Raw genomic sequence first — 18,540 nt, 5'->3', positions numbered from 1 at the left:
TTTTTTTTTTTTTTTTTTTTTTTTTTTTAATCAGTACAGTTTTTGTCCGAAAATAGGATACTAATACAATACATTACATCAGCATTTTTATTCTGTTGTATAAGAATTTTGGTAACTTTAGTAACCTTAATTTTTGATATAGAGACCAGCATGCAAAAAAGAAAACCGGATGATCATTTGTCCGATAATCTTGTGTGTACCAGGCTTAAAGAGGAGAATGCATAACTAGTTTGAAAATTCTGCAGGAAATTCAAGGCATGGGAGCCAGGTGAAAAACTGTTGCCCAAACCAATGCATCGAATCGGATATTCAGGTATTCAGACAGCCACTGGCTCTTTCCATACTGTTTGCATGGCTGGCATAAGAGCCGTCTGAAATACAGAAAACCTGTATTATAATGCATGAAAACGGGCCTTTCTGGGGGTTTCTTGCTCATCCAGGTGGTTTAAATTATTGTAATTAATACATTTTCAGCTGCATGCCAATATATCTTAAAGCAGGTGCTGGAAGACCATAAAGAATTATGTAAAAATATAAAATGCGCAAAGGAGATTTATTAAAGGGACATTAATTTTTATTTGTGGTAAAATGTGCCTTTCAGCAAATGTATACTGCTGCTTTACCACCATCATTTTTTCTTTGCTAGTCATGCTAGAAAGTTAAATTGTGCATATTTTGTTAAATGCATGTAAAACGGTTACCCTTTTTTTTTTTTTTATATATGAGCCATGTATAATGGTTCCCATATTTCATGAGGATTGCTTGATACAGACCCGTATTCACCTGAAAGGACTAAGCCCTGTCTGTTTTAGATTAGATGCTAAATGTAAGCAGTAAAACCGTTCCACGTTCTAACATTTCTTCAGGCAATGGCTTTTCCTTGGTTTCTGTTGGGTCTTGGGGTGGCTTGAGGGTAAACTCTTGTGGGCCAAGCATTGAGATCACATACATGTAAGCAGCTGTCAGTGATAGGGCAGTCTAGTGCTGCAAGAGCAAGTGGTAAAGTAATCATATGTGTTCATACTGCAGTCAAATTGTTTATGGTTTTGTAAGTATTTATGTTTAACACTTCTGCCTCTAGAGTGTCTCCAACACCATTTTGGAGGAGCCCTGTGTTCTGATAGGCCGCACGAGATCTCGAGAGATTTGGGCGACCATCTTTGTGTGGTTTCTTTTTATAGTAAAGCTCAGGCTGGTTTTAGGCAGAACACGTGTGGATGTAGATAGGGACAGAGACCCTGCTTGTGAGGGAGAGACAGGAGAAGCCAGGGAGAGTGTTCCGGCCTGTGAGGGATAGTTTAGGAGTCCTACGGAGTCCTGCAGTGGTAACCTTGGTCGGATGAAAGACTCCCAGCTGCTACGGGTAATGTGTTTTTCCAGCCTCTTCCAATAAGCATTGTGAACTGGGGTATATAATATACCATTAAGTGGGAAGTGCCTGTGATACTCAGAAAGCCACATCGCTTAGAACTACAGTATCTGTACTGCATATATGTGCATCCATGCCTGGAGAGGAATCATTTGCCGTTTGATTGTAGACTGTTACTACTACCGCCTCTCTGTAATAAACGTTACCTTGTTCAAAGAACTTTACGTGTGTCTCCCTCAGTGAATCGCCGCACCCCTCACCCCGCTTACATACACATTTCCAGGGAAAGTTTGTATGCAACAAAATTACTACCGGAAATGTCGTTTTCTGGAATTCGGCTCATAAATACAGATTTTAAAGAATACTTTAAACCCAAAAGCCAAAGTTGTAGATCGTCTAGCTTACCAGTCCTTGGATGTGGTGATTGCATTTGTTTTCCCTTTTCAGGCTATTAACATTTTCTATAAGTACAAAAAAAATTACATGTTGGTTCTGCCAGAAAGCCAGTGTCCTTGTCACTTTCTGCCCAATGAACTGAAATCTCAAACAGTGTGATCATCTTTACCAGCTCTTCTGTGAGCTACAGAACACCCATCTAAGGAGATCAGGAGGAGAGGGTGAGTCTTTGTAGACCAAATCGGGTAAGCAGCCTTGGGTGACATCCCTCTATAGATCCTGTAAGTCAGCATGGTTACTATAGGACAGGAAATGTCTTACTGGCAGGATCACTAAAAAAAAAAAAAAAAAAAGTTGTCAAACTGAAAACAAATACAGCCATTACATCTAAGGACAGGTAAACTGTGATATATTACATTTTTGTTCTTGACTTTAGATGCACTTTAATGGGTCGCAGTCTACTTGCGCCTGTAATCACAGGCTCTCCAGTAGTAAGTAAGCCTGTCTGACAATATCCTGTTTCTGTATGTCAGCATACAAGCTGATACATTAGAGTTCCAACCATTAGTAAACCCACTTGTATCAATTTGTTTCCTAGATTTGTAAACTGTACCTCTGTTTACATGTGTGGCCCCATCTTCCAATAAAAAAAAAGTCTAGATCTCCTCGTCCTCTTTTTCCTCTTTTTCTCTGATATCCTGTTTGTTTGCCGACTTAAAGGGGTTGTAAAAGGTAAAAAAAAAATCCCTAAACAGCTTCCTTTACCTCAGTGCAGTCCTCCTTCACTTACCTCATCCTTCGATTTTGCTTTTAAATGTCATTATTTCTTCTGAGGAATTTTCACTTCCTGTTCTTCTGTCTGTAACTCAACATCGTAATGCGAGGCTTTCTTCCTGGTGTGGAGAAAGCCTCTTGAGGGGGCGAGCAGGAGTGTCAGCACGCCCACTAACACACAGCTCCTTTCCCTATCTGCAAAGTAGAGCGTGTCCTGACTTGCCTGCTCGCCCCCTCCCCCCTCAAGAGGCTTTCTCCACACCAGGGAGAAAGCCTTGCATTACTGTGTGTAGTTACAGACAGAAGAACAGGAAGTGAGGATTTCTCAGAAGAAATAAGGACATTTAAAAGCAAAATCGAAGGATGAGGTAAGTGAAGGAGGACTGCACTAAGGTAAAGGAAGCTATTTAGGGGGGGGGGGGGAACTGTACCTTTACAACCCCTTTAAGACTGCACAGAGGTGTGTAGTCACTGACAGGGGTGGACTGACAACCCCTGGGGCCCCTGGGCAATAGAAGATTATGGGGCCCCTGGTCTTACAGATGGCCACCATGCCAGGAGGCAGTGCAGAGGCAGGGCAGCTAAAATCTCAGTATTTTCACATCAAAAGCATGTCGGTTTAAGAAATGGCAGGGACAGATGTAAAAAAAACTGAGATTTTTACATACCGTCCCTGGTTTTATTGAGCCTGGCAACCCTGATGGGGCCCCCTAATGTCATGGGGCCCTCGGGCAGTGCCCGAAAGTCCCAATGGTCAGTCCGCCCCTGGTCACTGACCTGTGTACTCTGAAATACACCTGCTTGTCTTTTGAACCTTATTTGGAGTTGGAGCCAGTCCTCTAAACTCCACTTATAATAGCAAGCGAGAAATTTCTGGGATGTTTCAAGAAGTTTTAATATAATTTCAGTTTGTGACATTAAGGTTTTAAAATCTATAAAATCCATACCTAGAATTCAGCTGTAGTTTGGTCCAGCTTGGACCAGTATAAGTATGATTTATACTATACCGGTGAGCAACGCTGTATCCTGGCCTAGGGCAGCACTTTGCAGGGGGGCAGCAAGCTGTTTCTAATTTTGACTGTCCTATCATCCTGGACCACAAACCTTCCTCACTGTGCTATGTTTTTTCTGCTGTACCATTGGCATGGTCATATCTTCTAAGTCCTCTCCATAAAATTATTAGAAATTTGTGCTTGAAGTAGAACTATAGGCAACACTTTTTTTCCATTTTGGGTCTTAAACAGAAAGGGGTGTGGCCTTGGCAGGAAGGAGGTGGGTCATATTTAAATTAGGGGGTGCACGAGTATAGTCAGGCCTAGGGCAGCACAAAACCTAAATACACCACTGTCAGTGAGACCACTGTGGAAGCAGAAGATCGCTGTAGTAGTACCTCCGGGTCCAGGGCCATCTTAATAGCATCATGGGCCCCTGGGCAAAGTAATGCTCTGGGGCCCCTACAATGATGACAGTGAAGGTAAACGGACATCAAGTAGGTAGGAGGCAGACTGCCTCCCCTGTGTATCTATCACTCTCAGTGCCATCATGGGGCCCCCAATTTTAAACTCTGTGTTCTAGGTTGAATACACTGCTTCCCTGTGAATACAGTACAGTGAGCAAACATTATCACCCTTGGACAGGAAGTGTGTTTGATAGCAGGATAGCCAGGTGAAAATAAAAAAAAGCTGAAAGAAAACCAACACAGCTACCACATAGGAAAATCACAAGGTTGTGTTTTATACACCCTTTCTCCTTTGGTATAGATCACTTTAAGTCAGGAACAGTCCTCCAGTCAAAACTTGGTGAAGTGAAAATCTCACTCAATTCTGTGTCCTGTTGTATCGTGCACTTTTGACTTTAACCACTTAAGGACCGGACGTATTTCCCCCTAATGACCAGGCTATTTTTTGCGATACGGCACTGCGTTGCTTTAACTGACAATTGCGCAGTCGTGCGATGCTGTACCCAAACAAAGATTTCTAACTGTATGGGGATATGACTTGCTAGAGGAGGAGACATATCACTGTTCCTACTTGGTAGGAACAGACGAGCTGTGTCTCCTCACACACACACACACATCCCGGTTCCGGCTTGCGTGCCCGCCATTGCGCGTGGACATTGGGCCGCCGGCCCCACGCATCTTGTACCCTGCCATGCAGCGGGCACGCGTGTGCTAGAGCTGTTTAAATGGCCGATGTACAGCTTCTGTGATTTGCGGGAACGCACTGACCTACTGCAGTACGACCGTGGCTGGTCTGCAAGTGGTTAAGGCCTTACGCGGGTGCATTAGTAGCATACAATGTACTTTTTTTTATATTCCGGGAATACACCCATAAAATGTATCCAGGCGTACCCATGTACAGCCACACACTATCTGTCTGGAGGTGGCAGCACCTGGGCCTGCCGAGCATGGGGGGGTTTTACATCATGCACCCATGCGCATGAGGTATCATGAGTCCTTGTTGCATACAGGTCATGCTACAGTAGAGTGCATTAGGTCCAACACTCTACTGGACAGTCTAGAGCCCTGTTTAGTGTTCCTTTTTGGTATGGCATTTTTTCTTTTGATGCCCCTCCAGAGGCTGCACCATGTAGACTTTTATTTAGGGTTTGGTGACTGTGACTGTCCTATTTAAAGGGAATGAAGTCAAGCAGTAAATTCACCGCTCGCCCTTTTTACATTGACCGTGTGTCTCTCACAGTAGGGACCCTTTGATGTTGTAACAATAGAACATTGACATAGTAGAAGATAAGGGCCCTTGAGGAATGCAAAGAAAGCATGGTGCCGTTAACTCGTGCTTGGTTTGAGAACTTGATATACTGTTTTAGACACGCACCTTGTTTTTTTGTGGCAACACAGTAATATACTTTACAGTATAGTCTTCTCACCTCCAAGATGCCCCCGCAGCTGCCCAGCATGAGGTGGTATGAGAGGTTTTTTAAAAATGTTGGAAGGTTAAAAGTTTAGTTAACAAGGATTAAACTTGTGACATTGTAGAAGAGGAAAATAAACATAAAGAGGTTTTGGCACCAAACAATCAGCACAGAAGAACGTTGTTTATGGCTGTTAAATATGACCTCTGAGGTCAGGGCACAAGAAGCTGAGCAAGGAAAGGGGCCAATATTACTGCAGTGTTTGACTATACATATTACAATCCAGTTGTTTAAAGGGTTCATATAATGTAGCTCCATGTAAGCATACACAGCTTTTAAAACCTATATCCAAAAGAACATGTTCACCCACTAGCTGTCCAAGTCAATTTTGACACTTCTCACATGCATGTAAAATCAGGATTTTGTTTGCTAGAAAATGTCTTGGAACCCCTAAACCTTATATATTTAAGCCAAGGCCCTAGAGAATAAAATGGTGGGTCTTGCAATATTTTATGTTGCACAATGTTTGTGCTGCAGTTTTTCAAATGTTTTTTTTTGGGGGGGGGGGTACACTTTAATGAATTGTAATTCACAAAAACACGATCTCATGCCCAATTGTTAGGTATCTTATTACTTGGCATAACAATATATTTTACCAAACATGTCACACTCTAAAATTGCATACACCTGTGGAATAGCGACAAACTATGGTACTTAAAAATCTCCATTGCCAATACTTTAAAAGCCTTTACAGATTACTCTCAAAAGGAGAACTGATGCTAACATGACTGATTGCCCTCTGACGTTCGTGACAATACCTCGCATGTGTGTTGCGATCACCATTTGCATATGCATGCAGGACCTACTTATGTGTTTGCCTTTTGCGTGTGAGCATAGGGGGTGGGGGCACTTACAAAATTTTATTTTAAACACATTGGAAGAATTCACCTCTTTTCCAGTTCATGTGACAATTCATAATTTTGGGTTTTCCCTCACTTTCAATACAGGGGGGAGTGGTCACCTGGACAAACCAAGAAAATGCAGAACACATCTCCCTGGTGTAAACTCAAGCCGACATCAATAAACCTCTAACATATAGAGGTTTTAAACCCTTATTTCTCAACCCCCCCCCCCCCACAAACTTTGGGCTTACTTAACATTACTTTAGCGGGACCCTTGTAATTTTAGCAGGGGTTCCCTCTGCCCTTGGGCACCTTTTTCCAACTTGGCCACCGTGTGAGAATCCCTCTCCACGGTGGGCCCCTGCTCCTAGCGAGTGGACTCCTTTTGCACAGGTAAGCCGCACAGCTATTGCCGTGTCCCCCTTGAATTTTTTAAAAATTCTCTCTGATAGCTGTATACTTGTTGTCTTTACCCGAGTGGTTTTGTACATATTTACCCATATGTATATAGCCTGTGATGCTAACAAATATATATCATCATTTTTTAGAAAAATTCTCCTGACGAAGCAACTATCGTTGCGAAAATAGTAGAGATGAGATCTTGACTTATATGACCCCCTTTGTTTCACCGCCACCCTTCGTCTAGGGTTTTATACCATCTCGGTGATTGGGACGGCTGGTCGTATAATACGTCTATTTTATACTGCTGTTGATGTATTTTATAAACCTTGTGCATTTCCTGTATTTTTTTTTTTTTTTTTTTTTTTTATGTTATGTTAAGTCAATTTATTTATATTTTTACCTCTACTACAACTCTCCTTTAAATTTTCCTTATGTCGTACCGCTATAGTCCCCTTGCCCCCACTTGCTTTTTGGGCCTCTGGGGTCCTATTAACCCTTATTTTAATCCCCTTACAGTAGCGATTATTTGCTCATTTTGTACTCTATTTTTATTTTTTTTAACCCCCATTATGTTACTAAACATCTCAGGCCGGGGTTCACACCTCTGTTTTTTGATGCTTTTTGCATAAGCGCACTACAGTTCATTTACATGTTTTCCTATGGGACACGTTCACATCCATGATTTTTTTCAGCCGCTGAGTATTTGGAAAGGGCAAGGACTTTAACACAAAACGGTGCTATTTTTTTTTTTTTTCAATATACTTCAATGGAGAAGGTGCAGAAAAGCATGTAATGTGTTTTTGCAGCAATTTGTGTTTTTGCAGCAATTTGTGTTTTGTAATCTGCCCAATTTTATTTTTTTTAAGCCTAGGTTCACACTGCTGCGAATTCAAAATCGCGGTAAAATGCGCGCTTTTACTGCGATTTCGCAGCTGCGATTTTGCCGCGATCTTGCCGCGATTTCGGCCGCAAATTAATGTAAATTGCGGCCCGAAATCGCAAAAAGTAGTACAGGAACTACTTTTTGAAATCGCAGATGCGGCGTCGCACTGATTAGGACAGTGCCATTGCCGACAATTGCCGCAGATTTGAGATGCGATTTGACATGTCAAATCGCATCTCAAATCGTTCCAAATCGTACCCAGTGTGAACCAGGGCTCAATGCTAATTAATTTTTTAAGGCTATTATCCGATCGATTAACTAATCGATTATAAAAATAATAGTTAGTTGCAGCCCTACATTGGAGTGTTATTGCACATGCATAAACTTTTTTTTTGCCTTAAGACCACCCTTTTGTGTGAAAAGTACACACCCATTTACCAATGCAGTGCATGACGGCATATGTGGTGGTGTGCTGCAGTTCATTGGGTTATACTGTACAATTAATTGTAGTGCCATTTGTGTAGCGCAGGTTTGTTGCAGTGTGGTGTAGCAAGGCATGTTAATACTCATTGCCACAATGCGCAAGTGTAAATGGACCCTAAGATTCCGACTTTGCCATTCTAAGATAATAACACTTCTTTTAAATCCTGATTTTAATTTCAGTAAATTATGAAAAGTGTGTATGTATACATACATCTATAAAATTTGTTATTAAAAAATCCTTCAGTTGCCTAATGGTCATGTACATGGAGTCTTCTAAAGACTGAAAAACTTGCAGTTCTGTAAAGGCCAGTTGGTGTCTAATGTGAAATCTTCTGCTGTTGAGAATATTGTGTGTTTTGATGGGGGCTACCTGTGTGTTCTGGGTATTCATAGTAACTATTCCCCCATTTCCTTCTCTTGCTTTTAATCTTGGAGGGAGGAAAATTTGCCAGAGGTTACTATACTATTTACATAATCATTGCACTTTACGGGACAAGCTAATATGGCATGCATCCTTATTGGACCAACAGAATAAAAATATCTGAAGGAAGACTGTATACTTTATAGGGGCCTATTCTGTTCTTCCTTAATGCGTCGTAAACCTCAAAGGAAGGCTTGACAGTCCTTAAAGACCAATGACCTATTGATAAGCCACTATTGTTAAATGGGTTCCATATTTGTATACCCACTACTTTATTCAGAGGAATCATTCTTTGAGCCTGGAACAAAGAATCTCAATTGTAATTGCGTTTTCTTAATGTAATTTAATAAAGATGTATTGAAACCGAAACCTCTAAAGGAAGAGTCTGCTTAGTGAGAGATGAGAAATGATTGTTTCTGGACACTTTTACACATAAGCCCTGTTTCCGTGTGATCATTGTGGAAGGAAGGTGTTGTAATGGGTACACCAAAGCTGAGAACAAGCTGAATAACAGAACCGTGAACCACTGAAAACTCATCCCAGAGAAACTCAATCTGAAAAATATTCAACATTTGATACCCCCAATGATAGTTTGGTTGTTAGCAGCTGAAAGGCTTTAGGAAATTCCGGAAATGGGTTGGGTTGTAGAAATGTGAAGCCAGTCTCTGACTTCAAATGGTTTCCCATTGGGGAAAATAAATTCAGGTTTCCTTATCTTAATAGAAAAGTGGTGTGTGTTTGTTTTTTTTTGTTTTTTAACACTCTTCTAATTTTGTTTTGGCGGCTCTTGAATCTTGGAACATAAGCATTTATTAATGGCTGATTTGAACTTTTGATTTATGGATAATTTTATTGTGGACACTGATGTGCAGAAAGTGGCTGCAGTATGTAAGGGTCAATCTAGTTTATATTTTTACCCAAAATCATTGGATTGACTAAGGCCGCGTACACACGGTCGATCCAAACCGATGAGAATGGTCCGACGGACCGTTTTCATCGGTTCACTGCTGAAGTGGTCTGATGTGCGTACACACCATCAGTTCAGTTCAAAAAACTGATCAGGTCAGAACGCGGTGACGTAAAACACACGACGTGCTGAACAAAACGAAGTTCAATGCTTCCAAGCATGCTTCGACTTGATTCTGAGAATGCGCGGGTTTTGAACCGCTGCTTTTGTGTACGAACCATCGGTTCAATTTTAAAGCAAGTTCTAACATTTTTGAGCGAAGGACAACGGACCGATGGGCCGTACACACAGTCGGTTTGGACCAATGAAACTGGACTTCAGGCCGTTCATCGGTTTGGACTGACCGTGTGTACGCGGCCTTAGTGACATATCCCACAGTTCTGCTTTTTTACCATGAATATAGTTGATCAAGGAATATTCCGAAGCAACTTAGGGGACAGATGGGGGTGTTTTTTTAAAAGGTCATTTGGTGTTGGCAATGTCAAATAGGGGATTTTCCCTTTGTTGACTGGGGAGCTGGGAGGAAGTGATGTTGCGTGCAGAACGGCTTGTGTAGCTCCTCATTGGCTGGATACCACTTCTTTACAAGTTGGCTGAAGTTTGCAGGAGACGGCTTTGTCTCCAATTTACCTCCATCCAATCCTGCAGTGGTATGCAGAACGCCGGCGCAGTGTTTGTAAGCTGTCGAAGGGTAGGGGAACCAGTGGCGGTGGCTGCACTCTAGGGGGTGCCTAGTTTGCCTAGCAGTAGCACTGGCTCTGCAGACATGTAACTCACAAGAAGGCCTGATGGCTTTGCCATTAGCCCAGAACCACGCCACCCTGCAGTGCCCAGCAACGCAAAACCCTTACAGCAGCTTTTGAAGGGAAGCTGGCAGTCACCACGCAATTGTTAATCCTGTTTACATTTTAATTGCAGCAGACAGTCGCAACCACTCCACTTCAAGCTGCATCTCCATTCCAACAACCACTCTGGATAATTTATTAAAACTGGAGCACACAGAGCACGCAGTTGTGCCTATTAACCAATCAGATTTAATCTTCAGCTTGTTCAGTTAATCTTTGAAAATGAAAGCTAGAAGCTAATTAAGTGCCATGCACAGTTGCTTCAAATTCTGGCTGCTCACTATGGCTACCCCTCATTGGGCACTGGCTCCAGGCAGTCCACAATCTTCTCACAATTCTAGCACCAGAAACAATAATGAAGCTGGTCTTTTTTTTTTTTTTTTTTTTTTTTTTTTAAAAGCCCAAATTAAATTTTATTAAAGCGGGGGTTCACCCAAAAATCAACTTTCTGCCATTAGTCCAGCATACTGCTGACATCTGCAGTATGCTGTGTGTTTTTTATTTTTTTTGTACTTATCGTTTTATCAGCCGTTGTTATCCGACTCCGAGCGGGGATTCCTTCTGGGTATAGGCGTTCCTAAACCAAGCGGAGTTGATTGACGGGCTGCTAAATCGCGTCACACCTTCCGAAAATACCCGAAGTGACACTCGAATGTTTACGGCGCCTGCGCAGTCAGCTCTACACGGCAGGTGCCGTAAACACTCGAGTGTCACCTCGGGTATTTTCGGAAGGCGTGACGCGCTTTAGCAGCCCGTCAATCAACTCCGCTTGGTTTAGGAACGCCTAATACCCGCAGAAATCCCCGCTCTGAGCCGGATAACAACGGCTGATAAAACGATAAGTACAAAAAAAAAAACACAGCATACTGCAGATGTCAGCAGTATGCTGGATCTAATGGCAGAAAGTTGATTTTTGGGTGAACCTCCGCTTTAATGTAGTCGTTACAGGGGTGATCCACCTGCTTCTTCCCCATTTCACTCTTTTAGAAGCTTAATCTTCGAGTCTGAATAAGCTCCTAACAGAGTGAAACCCCTAAGGGGAGCAAGTGGATCATCCCTGTATCGGACTATATCAATAAAATTCAGTTTGGGCTTTTAGAAGAGCAGCTTCAGTCTCGTTTCTGGTGCCTAAATTATGTTTTATCCCTGCTGAATTAGCTGGCATTCAGGGCTGGACTGGGACAAAAATTTGGCCCTGGACTTCATCCAGACCGGCCCACATTAATTCAATAAAATGCTGCCCCCGAAAAAGGAGGGTTGAGGGGGTGGGTGAGAGAGGGGGGTGAGTGTAAGAAAAAGAGAGTAAGTGTAAAAGAGGGGGTGAGTGTAGGACCCCTTTTTTACACTGAGGCGTTTTTTAGGCTAAAAATAGCGCCTGTAAAGCGACTGAAAAACGCTTCCGCTGCAGTCCCAGTGTGAGAGCCTGAGTGCTTTCACACTGGGGCGCTGCCAGGGCGTTAGAAAAAGTCCTCCAAGCAGCATCTCTGTTTTAAAAAACGGCCAACTGAGCCATCGGCCCATCGGGAAACTCCCTGTAGTCCCTATGGCCAGTCCATCCCTGCTGGCATTTGAGCTATTGGAGTTAACAGAAATGGAGGGGAAATCTACTAATGCTAACCTCTAAAAGTAGATTTCCCTCATTCTGAGAAGATTTTCTTCTACTTCGTATGGTATCTGTGGAACAGGAAATGAAGGGAAATGTCCTCAATGGGACACAAATGGCAAAACAATCCAACAGGGGTTATAAATTCCCCCCCCCCCCCTTTAAAAATTAAAAACAACTTTGTGCTTTTGATTTACATTAAAATGTAGGCAGTGTGGAGTAATCGTTTATATCACTTTGAAAATTATATCCATTCTCTGTTATAAATCTGCACCTTTTTTAAAGTCTCATGTGCGCACACTGGTGATGGACCTAAAATTGCTGGGTGTAAAAATACGGGAATTTCCTGCACCCCAAGAGCCACAAACGGCCTGCCATACAAGTCAACTCTTGTGATTTTTTTTTTTTATTTTTTTTTTTTTCTTGCTTTGGTCGTGCACAACATTTGCTGAATGGGGAATTTTCACATCCGAGAAATGCCCCTTTCTGTGCGGGAAAATGCTGATGCAAACCAGCATTAGCGTTTACAAGAGTACAGCTGCATACAACCATTCAATTGTAGGGCAAGCTGTACATTGCACCTGTTCCCATGGAAAACACCCAGATTTTTGACCCCTGAAATTTCGTCTCTTATCGTCCATATTCATAACGGCAAAAAGATAAGAATACCAGCTGGTAGACTGATCCTCCCTGATTTTATTGTAATGCAAATGTTTTTAATTGTAAAGCAAAGTTTGGCTGGAAACTAGATTCGTTAGACTTTTAAGAGATGCATCTTATGTTCCGCCACATTTAAAGTGTACACTGTAAAGTGTTTCTAAAGACCTTTTCATTTTACTTTCTATAGAATGCTGAGGCCTTCTCTGATGGCAGCTTTCAGTTTCCCCACGGTGAAAGACCAGAGTATCTGGATGACCAAGCAGCACACAGGTCTCTCCCAAAACATCGTTTTATGACCGATGGACACTCCCCTTTACAAAGAGATGGAGCAGGCTCTTTCCTTCTGGATCTTGCAAACTTTCCTGACCTCTCCAAAGCAGACATTAATGGTCAGAATCCAAACATTCAGGTACAATTCTGCCTTCTTTTTTTTTTTTTCCCATACATAGGGTGTTGAAAGTCACACAAGCAACTCTACCACTGGTGATCCTGCTGCTGTAAAATTTGTTAAAATTGACAGCGGCAGGATTGCTAAAGTTGGCCATAGATGGATGGAATTTTGGCCAGTCCAGCAGGGACCGGCTGAGATTTAATCCATCTATGGGTAGACTGATTGTTCCAAAGTTGAATCGTGGTACAACCAGCATGTCGGATTTTGAGAATGCAAGATTTGCCAGCGGCTATAGCCAATAGCAGTAATCACTGTTTTCTCATGGCAGGCACAGCTCCTCGTGCCAGCCTACCCCCCAATCAGAACACCATAGCTCTGTGGGAGGGCTTCCCCATGAACACTGACTGTTGTTGATGGGGGAATCGGGCAAATCAATGGGTGGCTTAAGAGGTTACCCGTTTAATCCCTATGCAGTTGCTTCCTCTGTAGCTGACCCCATTTCCATAGGGACACACACGGCCTTTTTGACAATCCTGCCACTGGCAATTTGTTGCTAGTGGAAGCATCACCCGTGTGTCATCAGCCTAAGTTTTATTGATGTCAAAATCCAGCAGAGTACAGTTATGCAAATCTAGACTTACAAGTCTAGACAACTGTTGTGCTACACAAGACATTGCCAGATCACATTATCCACAGTCATATCTCAAAACAGCATGCATAAGATGGTTCATCTAAAATTATCTGTTGGTATAGGTTACCTGGAAACGGATCTAAGGTGCTGGTAGTCACAGTATACTCCCATGCTTTCTAACATTTGTTTTGACATTTCCTGTTCTTGATTATGTTTTGATAGGGGAATTATTTGATTAACAAATTTCTTCCAGAACTTGAGTGTAGGCGGTCTAGGGTTCATCTCAAAACTATGGCTCACAGGCATGGAAAAGTACTTCTTGAAGAGCAGCTCTAATATAATAAGACCATTGCAAATTAGAAGAGTTAGTCCTGACAGCACAATATCAAAAGGAAAAATATTTAAGAACGTGGATACCCTGGAAGTCCTATACGGACGCCAGAGGAGAGGCTTAAGGAGGGTCTGGTCGAACGTTATAGAAGAAGATCGGGAAGATAGGGAATGCTAAAGGGGTATGTGTATGGCGATTTGGGAAAATACAGGACTGTAGAGAGGGGCTGGTGGAGAGGAAAATTCTGATTCTTAATTTTTTTTTTCCTTCTCCCTTTTTTTTTTTTTTCTTTTTTTTTTTCTTTTTTGTTTGTTTTTTGTTGCTGTTCTTGTTTTTCTTGGATGCCCTTCCCGGGATTCCGGGTGGGGGAAAAAAGATATGAATGAAAGAGATATATGCCTGACTCTGACCAAAAGGTAACAGGGGATGTATAATAATAAGTAGGATTGTGATCGTCGGGCTGTATTGTTATTGTTTTTGTATTATGTATTGTATTATTTTGTTTTAAAATAAAAGGAGAAATTAAAAAAAAAAAAAAAGACCATTGCTCCTCATCTAGAAGTCAAAATAAACAATATCCAAGAGCTAGAGAAACTTCCAGCTCTAGAAAGGGAACTTGCTTGAGGCAAGAAGTCAAATATTTGTGAACATCCCCAAAATGTATGTATACATTCACGTGTCGAGAAACTAACAACTTAATTCTAGTTATTTTGAAAATGTGGGTATAAGTCTAATTTTTCTCTGTACCTCGAGAAGCTCGGTTTCCAGCTCAAACAGTAGTGAATAGAAGGATTTGGAAATTAGACCCCAAGAACCTTGGGATCTAAGCAAATCTATCGATTTGTAAATTAAAGATACCCTGTTTCTCATTTCTGTATGAAATATCCAGGCCTGTAGTCTTCAAACTGAGTCTGTCCTCTGATTAACCGCACACAAATTTTCAGCTTGAGCCTCTGAGTTCTGTAAACAGGTTTTGTATCAGAAAGAAGGGAGGACCTGATAAATGTTAAAAGTATGCATGTGTAAAGGCAAATCCTTTCACATCTGTTACATGGTTTATTTTGCTTTTTTAGCATATCCTCCATATACCTTCTCCCTTTACCCGCAGCCTTTAGACTCTTAACTAAGCAACATGACAAGTCAAGGTTGTAAAGTACCCAGGATGTTCCCTGTTTTATGTCTGACCTCTAGGACATGAAAAGATCGGTAGTAATCATTCTCTGTCACCCAGCAGTGGATTGCCAAATGTCTGCTACTGAAACTGAACATGAAAGGAGCCGGAGGTGTGATTTATCTGTTGTTCATAATCTCTTCTGACTCTTGGCATAATTATTGAACTATAAACATTCCACAATACACTCATATGTTAATGAGAAAATGAATAAAATGCAAATATTGTCAGCCCGTTGGGGGGGGGGGGGGGGGATTAAACTACAGACTAACACATTTTTTAAAACCGACCTTATAGAAAGAGAATGTATAAGTTCCTTAAATAAAAAATGTTTTGAAGTTATTTACACGTCTGTTTTTGTAAAATTTTCTTGTCCTACTGCATATATATATATATATATATATATATATATATATATATATATATATATATATATATTTCAGGGTGCATCTATTAATATTCAGTTAACATATTACCATAAATAAAATGATAATCCTGGGATTCTAAGCAGATAAAAAATTTTTTTTTTTTTTTTTCATGCTGAACCCAATAAAGAAGAATACATTTTTATTTTTTCTTGTATAGTTTGCAAGAAATGTTCTGTTCTTAAAATCACTGGTTGGCCTAGCAATGCCCACATAGCTTTTTTGAATGCTGCTTGTCTGAGCCCCCCTCTGCGTCACCTACTTTGTTTGAAACCGATAGACATTTGTCTACGACAAACAGTTGATGAGAAGTGGCCAAAAATTGCCCTCCCCCCTTTTTTTTTTGTTCCCTTCACTTACTAATATGAGGTGTACAATCCTCTGCTGTTAGTCCTGGCATATCGGCAGCTATGCAGCTTCCACATTGGACCCATCCACTATCGTGAGCAATGATCCATTTTCTACCAGATTACTGCACTGCAAGCCACCCACCTGTGATGCAAGCCCTCCATCTTCATTTGCCTACCTGTTCTACCAGCCCTGTGTAATTGGGCTCCCATCTGTTATGCCTGCCCAGAGATCAAGGCCCCCCTCTCAATCTGTGTATCCAGACCTACCCTGAATTTTGCTATGGGAGACACTGTCGCAGACTCTAAGTAAGAGTAGCAAGTAGCCATTTACTGAAATGGTAGTCTTCTCTAGTAGCGCTACCCCCCTCCACCTGTTACACATAATACAAAAAAGGATTTGTATTTCTGTCCAGTTTTGAGATTTACAAAAGCGCATTGGTCACTATGCTATCTTGTTGTCGGCATACTCCTTGTTGGTATATTAGTACTGCAGCACAACTGAGTAGTTCCTCTAACAAGTTAATACCTGGTCATGTTTTATGAATATAAGGATTTCATATTTAAAAAACAAAACTGAGCTGCTTTTCTTTAATAATTGCCTAAAGTTTAGCATTAAAAGTCCTTTTTAATTTTTATGTAGTGTGCAAACAACTGCTTTTACTCCGGGCCAATTCAGAACACAGGACTTGTGTCTCCTCTTCTGTCTGTGGAGAACAAGAGCCTGATGGATTGACATGCATGGCCAACTATGGGTGTTGCAGTTCTGTGTCCATACATGGTCAAATTATCGTGACACAACTGGCTTTAAGAATTGGGTTGCTCTTTACTACTGGACACTCCTGCCTATTGCACCATGTTGTCTTTGCGCCCTTAGGTGACATCTTGAGATGTTGCGTTGCCCAGATGTGCTTGAATAGTTTCAGAGCTTGTCAATCTGTCTGTCGGCCTTTCTGCTGGTCTGGCTGCTGTCGTTTTCCAAATTCTGTACAGACTGCTTGTTTACTTCCACTGACGTCAGTAACAGGTCATTTGTGATCTGTGCGGGATACCAGTTACGACAGCTGTCTTGAGTCTGTTTACAGTACAGAGCTCCTTGCTAAATGGTTAATAGAAGTAGAATGCCTTGCTTAAGATCTGTATACTGACATAGACCTTCATTTCTTAGCTTTTTTTTTACTTTGTTAATTTTGTAAATGGGGAGCTAAATTGTTGAGACTCTGAATTTGTAGCAGCTGTTGCATTGCCATAGATTCCATCATCAAATAATGGATTTTTTTTTTGGGGGGGGGGGGGGGGTTCAGTTAATTGTATTCTTTGGTGGTCTTTACTGCCATACCATGGGACTTCACAACTCTTTTCTATAGTTCATGGTTGTATGCTTCCATCTGACTATAAAGCCAATGGGGGAGGTTATAGACTTTGAGACACAACGCAAGACTGAAGCAGTAATACATTTTTGAGAGGGTTTACTTAAAGGGGTTCTAAAGGTTCTTTTTTTATTTTCTAAATGGGTTCCTTTTAAGCTAGTGCATTGTTGGTTCACTTACCTTTTTCCTTCGATTTCCCTTCTAAATGTTTTTTTTGTCTGAATTTCTCACTTCCTGTTTCTCTTCAGTAAGCTTGCCCCCATCATCCATTGAGGTTGTCAGCCAGCACAGCTTACTGAGGAGGAACAGGAAGTGAGAAATTCAGACAAAGAAAAAAACATTTAGAAGGGACATTGAAGGAAAAGGTAAGTGAACCAACAATGCACTAGCTTAAAGGAACCTATTTAGAAAATAAAAAACGAACCGCTTAAAAAAAAATTTATATTTTGGTCAGAAGTAAAAAAATAATACATCTCATTATCAGCGATCAGTTGGAGCTTTAGCTCTCCTTTTCACATGACTTCCAGCATCTCATTACCACCTGTAATGAAAGCCTCTTGCTTGTAGCAGTCAATAGCTCAAGCTGCAATTTACACAAATGTGAATGAGAAGTGTGGCTCCTCCACTTTACTTTTCATATGGCTTAATGTGAGGTTCTCTAAAAGGAAATGGCTAGTGATGTGCTCAGTTCAGATAACCCACAGTGCTTTGTTATGCATTGTCGGGCAAAAAAATTGTTACAAAAATAGTTTTTTAGACAATGTGACACTGAAAATATAATATTTTCCTATAACTTGAAGCTATGAGCATTAGGAGGTGTAGTGTATTTTTTTTTAATCGGTTTCTTTGTTAGTCATTTATGATGGCGGTGTTAATTTTGGTGTCAAATTTTGATTAGGTTTTAATCCTAGTCTAACGGGTTTAGTTAAATTGTAATGTAGTGTTTAAAGGGTTTGTAAAGGTGTGTTTTTTTTTTTTTTTTTTTATCTTAATGGCTTCCTTTACCTTAATGCAGTGCTGTTTTCATGTCCTCATTGTTCGTTTTTGCTCTCAAGTTGCTGTAATTCTTCTCTGATCTCCACACTTCCTGGTTGTCTGTTTCCTGATGACCACAGTGCTGGGAGATTTCTCTCTGTGGTCACTAATCAAGGAGGTGTGATTACTGTGTCTTAAACCCCACAGCACCAATCAGTTTCATTTTCCAAACCATCACTGCCCTGTATTGGCTCTGTACAGCAGAGAAGCAGGAAACATGCAAAAATGAAACTAGAAATTACAGGTACATTGTATGATTGACT

The 18,540-nt window shown here is 41.2% G+C and overlaps 1 protein-coding gene across 2 annotated transcripts in view; it reads left to right on the top strand.

Annotated features, from left to right (window-relative positions):
* Positions 1-18,540, top strand: part of ISM1 (isthmin 1) — a 69,088-nt gene that overhangs the window by 29,930 nt on the left and 20,618 nt on the right. The window contains exon 2 of one of the 2 annotated variants that reach the window (XM_040351289.1): positions 12,764-12,985. The exons of the other annotated variant lie outside the window; for it this stretch is intronic. Coding sequence (XP_040207223.1) covers positions 12,764-12,985 — 222 coding nt within the window. The remainder of the gene's footprint in view (positions 1-12,763; positions 12,986-18,540) is intronic. 2 annotated transcript variants of the gene reach the window in all.

Source organism: Rana temporaria, chromosome 4, assembly GCF_905171775.1.
Source record: "Rana temporaria chromosome 4, aRanTem1.1, whole genome shotgun sequence".
Taxonomy (NCBI): domain Eukaryota; kingdom Metazoa; phylum Chordata; class Amphibia; order Anura; family Ranidae; genus Rana; species Rana temporaria.
This window is presented reverse-complemented; position numbering and strand designations above follow the sequence as displayed.